We start from the raw sequence: 12,407 nt of genomic DNA on the forward strand, positions 1-12,407 counted from the left end.
AATATAGATCAAAAATAGCTAACCTGAACAAGAAATATACAATATTTAAAAACTTTACCTTCTGTAATATATCTATAATGAAAGAGCACTACAAACCATTCTCACTAATTTTTTTCAAGTGATGAGTTATAGGCTGGATTAGATCTTTTCAAGAAAGCAACAGAGTGCACATGTTCTTTTAAAAATAAAATGCACATATAAAATGCAAGAGGTATGCAACCCCTCCCCCCCTAATCTTGCAGGTCATGGATTGCTTGTACAGAAGTCTTGGAAAAAGACACTATTATTTTATTATTTCTGTTTTACATCAGAATTGTTAAAACAGAAATGTATGATGTTTGAAACACTAGTTACCAGGCCAAAAAATAATCATCTTTTTTTAAATACTGATTGGCAAGGACAACAACAAAACAACCTCAGAGACTGATATAGAAAACTTTTGTTTTACTTTAAAAAAGAAATCCAAAGCTTTTCAAACCAAACCATAACAAATGTGATTAATCTACAGTGTAGATATGTGACAAGCAGAGATCCAAATGGTGTAATTTGATTCCTGATATTTAACACAAGTGTTTAGTCTGCTGCACGTTTAATAACAGGAATTTGGCTTATTCAGCTGGAGTGCTCCACTGAAGTTATATATTAGACACATTTCACTTCCATGCAATGATAACAAAATCAGAAGAATAAAAGTAATCGGAGTGCTTAAACAAAGGCTGCCCTATTGCACCACAGAGGGGTTCAAATCTCTCTCACTTTCCTTTCCTTTATTATTTTGACAACATTTTTATTTCCACTTATTTGTCACATCATTACTCAAACAGATTAGACAATGTGTATCCCTGGCAGCTGTGTTTTTTTATATAGGTGCCTCCAAAAACATGAAGGGAGAAGTCTACATTGATGAGACATATGTGGATGAAAACAATGTAACGCCTTCAAACATGCAATGATTGATTTTCTGTGCAAGAAAATATAATCAAACCTGTGTTCAACTTCAAATGAGATATAATCTGATATAATCAAACCTGTGTTCAACTTCAAATGAGATATAATCTGATATAATCAAACCTGTGTTCAACTTCAAATGAGCTTACTTTTATCTATTATTTAAAGTAGGTATATTCTGCATTAGGTTGCACCAATTCAGTTAGAGGTGCATACAATATAATAGGCATATTTTCCTAAGGTTTCTGAGCAGTGATGGGATTCAATTTTTTTTTACTAACAGTTCTGTGGGTGTGGCTTGGTGGGCGTGGTAGGGGATGGATACTGTAAAACCTCCAGTCAGAGGTGGTGTTTGCCAGTTCTCCGACTACTCAAAATTTCCACTACCAGTTCTCCAGAACTGGTCAGAACCTACTGAATACCACCTCTGTTTCTGAGGAATTTTATTTCTCCAGATATGAGTGGGTTAAACTATTCCACAGCAATAAAAACAACTTTCATTCATTATTTTAAGTAATTACAGCATGCACTGTCTGAAACAGCATCAACTGTGCACCACACACAATGATTAAGTTCTATGAAGGTTGTTGTATTTATGTTATCTTGGTTCCTTAGATAACCTATCCCAAAGCTAACAAAATTGAGGGTTTCCAAAGTTATGATGCAATTTTCTTTATCTTATGTACAGTGATTGCATATTTATCATGTGGATGTGGTAAGCCCAATACTTTTAGATTCAGTTCCTTTTATTTTTAATGACATATTATTCTGGAAATTTTAGATGTGTGGACAGGAGATTAGGTAGCAGAATCTGAAAGCTAAGAACAATGTTTCCCAATCTGATCAACTTTAAGATGCATGGAATTCAACTTCCAGAATTCCCCAACCAGCAATTTTGGCTGAAGAATTCTGCGAGTTGAGGCCCACACATCTTAAAGTTGAGAATGTTAAGAAGCCATGGTTAAAAGAGTTGGATCTGATCAGTACTGTACTTTGATACTCCCAAATCTGCAGGCTAATTTGGGGAGTAAAAACTATTCTCATAACAACAAATTATTTTTGTAATGTTGCAAAAATACTCTGCGAAAATCCATATACATAAAGATACAGGGAAAAGCTCAAACTCAATTCATTAGGTATAAGTTTTGATTAAAACATCTCCCTACTTACTTTTGAACTGAAATAGTAAGGATTCTTGAGTATCTTCTCTATATCATTTGAATCTATTCAATCAGTTTGCCATTTTGCACATTGGTTTTTTTATTTATTTATACATGGTTTAGTTTTGTTCTCTCTCTCTCTCTCTCTCTCTCTCTCTCTCCCCTCCCCTCCCCTCCCTCCCCCGTCTCTCTTGTTTCTTGTTTATGTTGCTCTAGCCTTGGTCAAATCTTAATGTTTGATATAGGCCGATATATAAATGCTTGCAATAAATGAATAAGTAAATAAATGCAAAAACATTTATTACACCATTTCTATTTTTAGAAGTTTGCAAAAATTAGCATATAGAAAAATTATAGATAATATGAGAAGTAAAGAATTCTTCTAGGACAAGATTTAGGCATACAGTATAAGGCTCCATTAGGCGAGGTTTAACGTGTGTTAGGCTTCCAGAGAAATGACAATAAACTCTAGTAGAAGCTACATATTTCCAATATTTTTGAAATAACAGTTATCTAAGGAAGTTATCAGCTTCTGAGCAAGAAAAACAGTAGTTCAGAATTTATATCAAATTAGATTGTGATTCTGTTGTGTTATCTTGCAGTGCTACTCTCTCTGAAAAGAAGTGACCATTAACGATTGTTATTTGTATTCCTGCTCTTCTATTTAAATATATCAAGTAAATCTAGAATCTTCTAACTGATAACAGAGCCCTGGCCATATGGGAATCAATAATTAAAGCAAAATCCTGTTTGGATCAATCTTCCAGCATTTCAATTTGCATAAGTATGCATATGGAAATGAACCAGCTTTTTCTTCTACAGCTATTTGTGCAGCTGAGGGAGGTGTGCGCATGTGCATGTGTGTGTGTTTGTGCATGTGCGTGTGCATGTGTGTTTGTGTGTGAAAGCGAGAGAATAGATGAATACTATATTTCTCTTCTTGTGTATGGAAGGATGTAGATAAAGGGTCTTCAAACTTGGCAAGTTTAAGACTTGTGGACTTCAACTTCCAGAATTCATGAGCTCACATGACTGGAGGAGGAATTTTGGAAGTTGAAGTCTACAAGTCTTAAAGCTGTCAAGTTTGAAGACCCCTGATGTAAATGATGGGTATAGGTCTGGGGAAGACAATATGGGCTGGTTTACTTCTTCATTAAATATGTTTCTAGTTGCTTCTTTTAGACTTAGGTTGTGTATTTACCCACTGTGGCCTACTCACTGGTATGGCAAATAAAGAAAATATATTTTTTCTCTAATTTTCTGAATGATCTTTGATCTCTTGGAGCATTGGTTTCTTTACATTTACTTCTAAAAGTACTTAATCAAAATATGTATGACTGGAATGAATGAAAGAAGATAATAGCGGGAGGGAATGGATAGGGGAATTTATGTATGCTTAAGAATACTGCACCTGAATTTGCTAAAGGGCAACTACAGCTATGATTCTTTTCAGATGCAGATGACATGAAACAAGTTTGCCAAAAATAAGGTAGAAAAGAGAGATAAATGTCTAAAAGGAGAGTATGTCTGAAGGCATACAGCCTCTCCCTGTCATATATCATCTCCAAATTTCATTAAGAAATCCCAGAATAAAACATTTAACTTTAAGGAATCTAGATTTCCTGAGGGATTACTTCTATTTGAGGAAACAGCTTTTCCCTCATATCTCTCTATCAAAAGTAAAATGAATTACTGAAATAAAAATAAAAAAAAAAGACTATGCACCCTAAAAAATCAGGCCAACAAAATTACTGTTAAACTAAATCAGGGTGTGGAATGTATAGCCTTCCAGATGCTTTTGGGCTACAACCTTCATCATTCCTCATTCTTGGCCAAGATGCATATGGAAAATCAGATCCCCCATTCTTGAATTTGTGGCAAGCTAAATCAAATATATTATCAAAGGATTGCCTAAAGAAAAGCTTCTTAAATTTGTTTTCCCCAGGAATTTTTCCCATTTTTAAAAATTATGGAGGACTCAAAAGAACTTTTGTTTTTGTTGAGTTATATGTAACAATATTTACTATATTAAAATTTAATTTGTACACTCAGTGCTTCTATCGTAATTGTTAATGAGATTTAAATATTATTTTTCAACCTAAAGTGACAAAAAAAATTGTGAACCTTTGAGTCCAGAGCATTTTGCGGGACCCATAGAGATCTTAGGCCAACACCATTTAGACAACTCCCTGTTTAGAACAGTTTTTTGAACCATAGGGGCAAATGTAAGCATGTTTCTTTGGGAAAAATGAGTTGGATTAAGGCGTTTATACAGTATTTATGCATGATATATGCATTGTGTGCATATTTTTTCTTCTATTTGCTATTGTCATTGACATCAAATTTCACTTTTTATCTACAAAAAAAGAAAAATCTCATTGCTGCAAGAGATTGATGTTAAAAGCCAAGTATTCCTTTGCACCGATTATGATTTTTAGATCTAAGATCTGAATAAACCCAACCCACTCTGGATCTTATCCAATACTCCAGGCTAAACTTACTGATCACTCAGCATGGCTTGCTTCATGCTTAACTACCAAGATTAGAAATGAACTTGGAGACAATTCTGAAAAAATAACCTCCAGCTAATTTCCCTTTGTCAAATGTTTTGCAAATAATCTCCTAATCTCATTTGCATTCAACAGTTCCAATTATCTTTAATGTAAAAGTTTTAGATTAAAACAAAGTGTAAATTTATGAAATGTACCAGCATGAACTTCTGCTTTGTTATCTTTAAACACCAAGAATTGCATTTTTAAAAACTGCTGATTAGTCCCTGTAGTAAAAGAAATGAGGGTTTTTTTTAGAAATTCAAAAATTAAAAATGTGGGTTTATAAAATATGCAACATTTTAAAATGGTGTGCATATTTTAAAATATTTTAAAATATTGTTTTAAGTATCTATTTAAGCTGCTGAGTTCTCTTATACAGTAGAGTTGTAACTATTAAAAATAAGTGGACAATTATTTGTTATATTCTTTATCTGCATCTAATAGAAATCTTTCCTTAACTCAACCTTATTGTCTATTGTGATACTTAAAATAAATGGAAACTACCTCATTAAGCTCTAATAGAGCAGGTGCCCTATGGGATAAATGCATTAAGACATTATTCTTCTCACAATTACTTCCTCCCTTCTGATGTGTGTTTACCTATGGCATTTTGGCAATTTACTTACTGTGTTTCCTTCAGTGATTGTCTAAAAGTGATGAACAGTCTGACTCAACTCCCGGGAGCCAATCTTGTAATATGTAGTTTGGCTTCCTTTGCTTTGAATAAATTGTTGCAAGAGCAAAATCCAAGCTGTATGTCAAACTTACTATTCCAGAAATAGAACATTCTGGCAAACTCCAGGATATTCCGATTCCCTTCTGGACCACACTACTTTGAGGGCGATCAGTCTTTTAAATCAGAAATGGTCTGTGGCATTCCAAACATAATCTAGCCCTAAGCAGTCCTCATAACAAATCCAAACAACTATCTAAGACAGGGGTGTCCAACCTTGGAAACTTTAAGACTTGTGGACTTCAACTCCCAGAATTCCTCAGCCAGCAAAGCTGGCTGAGGAATTCTGGGAGTTGAAGTCCACAAGTCTTAAAGTTGCCAAGGTTGGACACCCCTGATCTAGGAGGTAATGCCCACAGTAGTAAGAATTGGTTCAGTGATCCCACTGTAACACATAGTCCCAGCTAACTTCCTGTAGCCAAGTATAATCTCTGGAAAACTCTAGAAGTGCATTGTTATCTAATTTAATTTATTGATTTTTTTGGTGACTTTCCCAGCTCCCACTTTTTTGTAAGTTCTCATCTAATAAAGGATAATGATACATATCAATGCTTTGTATTAATTTGATTGTTTCCAGTGAAGATATTTCCCAAATTGTTATATTGTTCTCATTAAGGAGGTGATAGCATTTATAGTATAGTATACTTATAGTAAACAACTGAGCTGAGCACACGTTCATTTTTTTAAAAAAAATAAGGTGGCAAGGTTATTCATTTTGACTTTTATTTTAGAAAAACAACTGGAAAGATTATTTAGTATGCATGGAATTAATGTCCAAATAGGAATTTTAAAAGTTGTTAAAGTTTCTGCATGCTGCTCTTTAAAAGCTATAATAGATGGAGGAAAAGTGGTGATGGAAAGATATTTGTGTGTGCAGTGATGTATTAAGCAGACTAAGCACGTGCTTAGGGCACCAGGCCCAAAGGGGGCACCGCAAAAACTTTTATGTAGCCAAAGCTTGGCTTCATTTGTACAGTATGTACATAGGAGGGGGGCACCAAGATTTGTCAGTGCTTAGGGCACCAGCGAGCCTTAATCCGCCACTGTGTGTGTGTGTGTGTGTGTGTGTTTATGTGCCTTGTGTGTGCATGCATGTGTGAGTCCAAGCCAGTCTTAACTCTTAGGAATTGCCCGGACGAGTCACTGCAGATTTCCTGGCAAGGATTTTTGGAAATGGTCTGCTATTGCCTACTTCGAGGGCTGGAGAGAATGACTAACCCCTAGCGGGCTTCATAGTTAAGGCAAGCTTAAAACTCATGGTCTCCCTCCAGTTTCTGACTGGTACCTTAATCACTACACTAAGTAGGTACTGCAATGAATACTGAAAATGCTTGTTCTTTAATGTAATGTACTGCTAATCTTTAGCTGAACAGCTACATTTTGCAGTGAAGGAACTAGTATGCTGAATGGGCCATGTCAGTTGGACAGTACAATATACCACCTCAAATCTCCTGAAGGTCTAGAAAAGGGTTACACTGGGATAGTAACATGTGGCAAAGAAAAAGAAAGAAATATATAAAATCTGTATGATACTAACTGTTGTTGTTACCGCTGGCGCAGCTCGCGCGGCTCCAGTCCCGCGTTGCCTCGGGAAGGAAAAGGCAAAAAGGAAGAGCTGCGGCGGCGCTTGCAATGGCAGCAGCGGCTCCTGGTTTTGCCTTTCCCTTCCGAGGCAACGCGGGACTGGAGCCGCGTGAGCCCGGCCAGCGGTAACAACTCCTGACAGCCCCAGCCGGATACCTCAGCGGAGCTCGGGCGGTGTGAGCCTCGTTTCCTTGGGAGCTGGGAGAAGGCTGGCTGCTCCTTTCGGCTTCACGGGATTCGTTTCCACGGTGCGCAAAGTGCCTCAGCCGCGGGCAGCCGCAGTGCTTCCCAATTACTATTTGCCGGCGTATAAGACGACCCGGCATATAAGACGACCCCCCCAATTGGAGGCATGTTTTTCAGGGCAAAAAAGTCGTCTTATATGCCGGCAAATACGGTAATACATTTGGGGAATAGTTTCTATATTGGTCATGTGTTGCAGTGACAAACACCAACAACAAAGTGCAAGCAACCATATAATTTATGACTAATTTATACAAAGGAGTGTTGGACTTATAATTTTAAGCCATTTGGGGACTTACTGTGTCTGTATACTTTGTTGATTTCAGCTTGCTGTACATGGACCAGAAAATCTGAACTAACTCATGGCATAAAGCAGGGATTTCCTATGGGCCAAATGCGGCCTGCAGAGTGCTTAGATCTGGCCTGCGAGTTCACCTTGGAAACAGCAAAGGAGTGGCCCGCGATGTTTCTGCCAGTGAAAATGGAGCTCAGGAAGACTGCGTACAGCTCTCCCGAGCTCCATTTTCACTGTCAAAGCATTGCAGGAGGCCATTGCAGCTGAAAATGGAGCTCAGGAGCCCATTTTAGCTGGGAGAGCACTTGGGCAGCCACGTGCACCTTTGACACAAGTGATGTCGAGTTGGCCATGCCCACCATGGCCACACGCATCCCACCCCCCCTGAGGTCAAACACAACCCTGATGTAGTTCTCAATGAAATCGAGTTTGACACCCCTGGCATAAAGCAAGAGAACAATTATATTTGCCTCATTTGCACACAATCCAATAGCTCCAGAACATTCGTATTCATCCTTATCAGAACAAAATAGACAACTAAATATCTTTCTCATACCTGTCTTCTCACCTGATAACATGTTGTCTGTTTTTAGTGAAGGAAACTTCAAAGTCATTTCATGTTTGTGACTGTGGATCATCAGATGGTCTTCTGTTGGAAAGCGCTGTTGGGTAAAGACAGTGAAAAGTTTCAGCTCCTGAAATAAGGACTGGAAATTTATTTTTTATTTTAATATTCCAAGCATTAAAATGACAAATAAGGAATGTGAGGATTGAGTGGAATTAAATGATGGAAACAATTGTGACTGAAAGCTTTCTTGTTATTTAAATATAAGAGTTTAAAAGAATATTTCATGTCACTGTTGTAAACCAGCCGAAGTTACTTAAGTGGAGTAAAAATTTAATAAATAAATAAATTATACATTTTCCAAAGAAAAAGTTTTCATTTTTTTGGTCTATGTGGTTTTTGCTTTTCTGTCTTCCTGTTTGCTACTGGTTAATGCATTTTGAGATATACAATCTTATGAACATATTGAAATTATCTATTGATATACTCTGAGAAACTGTCTGTGAATAGCTATGGCAATGATTAATGGTAAGGTGACCAACTTTTTCACAATGAAAAGGAAGACACAAATAAATTAAAGAAAAAAAACAAAGCCAATTGTGCGTGGTGCACTTTTGTGCATGGCGCACTCTTGTGCACAGTGCACTCTTGCGCACAGTGCACTCTTGCGTGTGGCACACTCTCTCAAAACAATTCTCCTGTGTGGAGCACATGCGTCTCATAATTGCATCGATTTATATTTACTGTTTCCTAGTATGATTTGATTGTTGATTGTACCCTATGACTATCATTAAGTGTTGTACTTATGATTCTTGATTCTTGACGAATGTATCTTTTCTTTTATGTATACTGAGAGTATTTACACCAAGATAAATTCCTTGTGTGTCCAATCATACTTGGCCAATAGAGTATTTTATTCTATTCTATTCGCCACACTGTACCGAGCCTTGACAAATCGTCATATCAAATACAAACATGTTCACATCACACACAATGGATCAGATTGGCATCAATCAAATATGGAGATTTACAGATTAGTCTTCAAATATCAAAAAGGAGGGCATGTAGGAGGACACTTTTTGAGGGAGACAATGGAGAAAAGGACCTATAAATTGACTACAGAGCTGATTGCATCAAAAGAAAGTCACACAACCCACAACTCCACATCCAACCCCACCCCATCCAATCCAACATCACTCAAAACTAGGCACACATGCCCCTAACTACCTCTATCCCAACCACAACTGGCCTTAAATGCAAGCTACTCAATGCAAGAAGCCTTATAAATAAAATACCTGAATTTCTCCTCTTACTAAATACGGCTGAATTCGACATTATATTTGTCTGTGAAACATGGCTCAACGCATCTCTCCCTGACTCCATTACCACAGTAAGAGACTATCATATTTACTGATCAGATCATGAAATCTGTAGAGGAGATGGTGTTGCTATCTTCTATAAAAAGTTCCTACATCTAAAAAACATCCAACTTACCCAGGAGCTTGCTATTCCTGAAACCATCGTCTGTGAACTGTCCTTAAATATCACATTTCGGTTCTTACAGAGCCCTGGATTATGACATCGAACATGCAAACAAGCTAAATACACTACTAACATGGGCAACATCCTGCCCACACACTTTTATCAAAAGAGTTGTCAAACTATATGTACCATTAACAACTCCCAAAACCAGAAAAAACAAATTACCCATAACAATAAGGAAACTTCAATCCAAAAAGAAACCACTTTGGCAGAAAAACAAATCTGGTCATGTTGCCAACTTCAAAAGCTGATACAAAAATTTATGCCACCAGATAAAAACTGAATGCCCCAATTATCACATTAAACAAGAAGAAACCTTCTACGCACCAATTCCACCCGCACTTTCTACAATTTTGTAAACAACAACTAAAAGACTCAAGGTCCATCCCACCCCTGAAAGAACTTAGTGGTAAAGACTGCAACAATGACAATATTAAAGCCAACCTCTTTAACACATTCTTTGGCTCAGTATTTGTAAACAGCAATGGATTATGCCCAGTATTTCCTAGTCGAACCACAGACAACTACAATGATCTCATACATATTGATTTTACAGAAGACAATGTTGAAAAAGCACTAAGCAATCTAAAACCATCTCTATCTATTGGACAGATGGAATATGTGCCTACTTCTTAAAAAAGCTATCCACTGCCATAGCCGAACCTCTAAGCATAATCTTTGAAAAATCTTTCAGGACCAGCTCCTTGCCAAAACTATGGTCATAAGCCACAGTCATTCCCATCTTCAAATAGGGAGACCCCTAGTTGAAAATTACAGACCAATCTCTTAATGCTGCGTCACCTGTAAAGTCATGGAATCAATTATTAACCAATCCATCATCCTCCACTTACAAACAAACAACATACTCTCTAATAAACAATTTGGTTTCAGGAAAAAACTATCATGTAATCTGCAACTCTTACACTGCAAAAACATATGGACTACACAACTTGATCAGGGCAAAGCAATAGATGCAATCTACATAGACTTCTGTAAAGCCTTTGATTCAGTGGTACACGACAAACTACTCCTAAAACTAAAATCTTATGGTATCTCTAGACACCTGCATAACTGGATAGAAGCATTCCTGTCAAACAGACAACAAATGGTCAAAATTGGGAGCATCCTATCAAATTCTGTACCTGTCAACAGTGGTGTCCCTCAAGGCAGTGTCCTAGGACCAACTCTTTTCATACTCTCCATAAATGACCTCTGTGATCATATCAAGAGCAACTGCATTCTCTTAGCTGATGATGTAAAGTTATTCAACACCACAGACAATACTGCTACCCTTCAAAAAGACCTTGACTATGTATCAGAATGGTCAAACAAATGGCAACTTCAAATCTCAACAAATAAATGCTCTGTCCTACATATTGGCAAAAAAAATCAGAAAATACAATATAGGCTGAATAGTCAAGACCTTGTTGATGATCCAAACTCTGTCAAGGATCTTGGAGTACTCATCTCTAATGATCTAAGTACTAGAGCCCACTGTAACTACATAACCAAAAAGGCGTTAAGAGTTGTTAACCTAATCTTACGTAGCTTTTTCTCTGGTAATATTACACTAATAACATACAAAAAATTTGCTAGACCAATACTCGAATACAGCTCATCAGTCTGGAACCCACATTACGTATCTGATATTAACACAGTTGAGAAAGTCCAGAAATATTTCACAAGAAGAGTTCTCCATTCCTTCACTCATTGCAGAATACCTTATGCCACCAGACTTGAAATTCTAGACCTAGAAAATCTAGAACTATGCCGCCTTCAGTCCGATCTAAGTATAGTATATAAAATCATACATTGCAATGTCCTACCTGTCAATGAATACTTCAGCTTCAACCATAACAACACAAGAGCAAACAATAGATACAAACTCAAGGTTAATCGCATCAAACTTGATTGCAGGAAATACGACTTCAGCAACAGAGTGGTCAATGTCTGGAATACTCTACCTGACTCTGTGGTTTCTTCCCCAAATCCCAAAAACTTTAACCTTAGACTGTCTACTATTGACCTCACCCCTTTCCTAAGAGGTCTGTAGGGGGCGTGCATAAGCGCACCAACGTGCCTACCGTCCCTGTCCTATTGTTTCTTTTATTTATTTATTTTTATTTTTCTTATATGTATCCATGTATTCATAACTATGTTTTTACTTATACCTATTATTTTGTAAGCAATTGACAAAAATAAATAAATAAATAAATAAAATAATTAAACTTACAAAAGAGGACTGTCCTCCCTAAAGGAGGACGGTTGGTCACCTTATTAATGGATTTGTATGAAACGTTCAAAAGTGGTGCTTCTTATAGCAGATCAGATGAAGGTGAGCAAGCATTAAAGTATTTCTGTGCTGAGAAAGGGAGTACCAACAGCTTTGAATATTGTCCTTTGTATCTATACAGGTGTTCAGCAGACATACATCAGCTGGGACTATGTCCTTTGCAAAATACCCTTTGCACATCCAATTATTTAATATTACTTCATGCATATGAGAGGTATAGACCTTTATAAACATGCTCTGGTTTTTTTTTTACAAGTATGTCAGGGAACAAAACAACGCAGCATAAGAAATTGGAGGAGGCCTCCTTCAGAATTATCTGGCTTTACTTCTTCCAGGATATCAGGCAGAAAAGGATGATTATCCATCCTAAAAAGCATAATCAAATGTTCTGTTTTTCAGATGTTTCCTTCAGGATAACTGTTATTTAACCCTTATGGTCTATTCAATCTTAAAACCTAGATTACATTAATGTAATAAAATATTTTAATGAAG

The 12,407-nt window shown here is 36.8% G+C and overlaps 1 protein-coding gene across 5 annotated transcripts in view; it reads right to left on the reverse strand.

Annotated features, from left to right (window-relative positions):
- CREB5 (cAMP responsive element binding protein 5) overlaps nucleotides 1-12,407 on the reverse strand; it is a 262,831-nt gene that overhangs the window by 183,437 nt on the left and 66,987 nt on the right. For all 5 annotated transcript variants that reach the window (XM_026673604.2, XM_087946881.1, XM_087946882.1 and 2 more), the window contains exon 6: nucleotides 8,084-8,177. In XM_026673604.2, the coding sequence (XP_026529389.1) occupies nucleotides 8,084-8,177 (94 nt within the window). The remainder of the gene's footprint in view (nucleotides 1-8,083; nucleotides 8,178-12,407) is intronic.

This window comes from Notechis scutatus, chromosome Z (genome assembly GCF_049901735.1).
Source record: "Notechis scutatus isolate UNSWTSFEM ecotype Mainland chromosome Z, rNotScu1.2, whole genome shotgun sequence".
Classification (NCBI taxonomy): Eukaryota; Metazoa; Chordata; class Lepidosauria; order Squamata; family Elapidae; genus Notechis; species Notechis scutatus.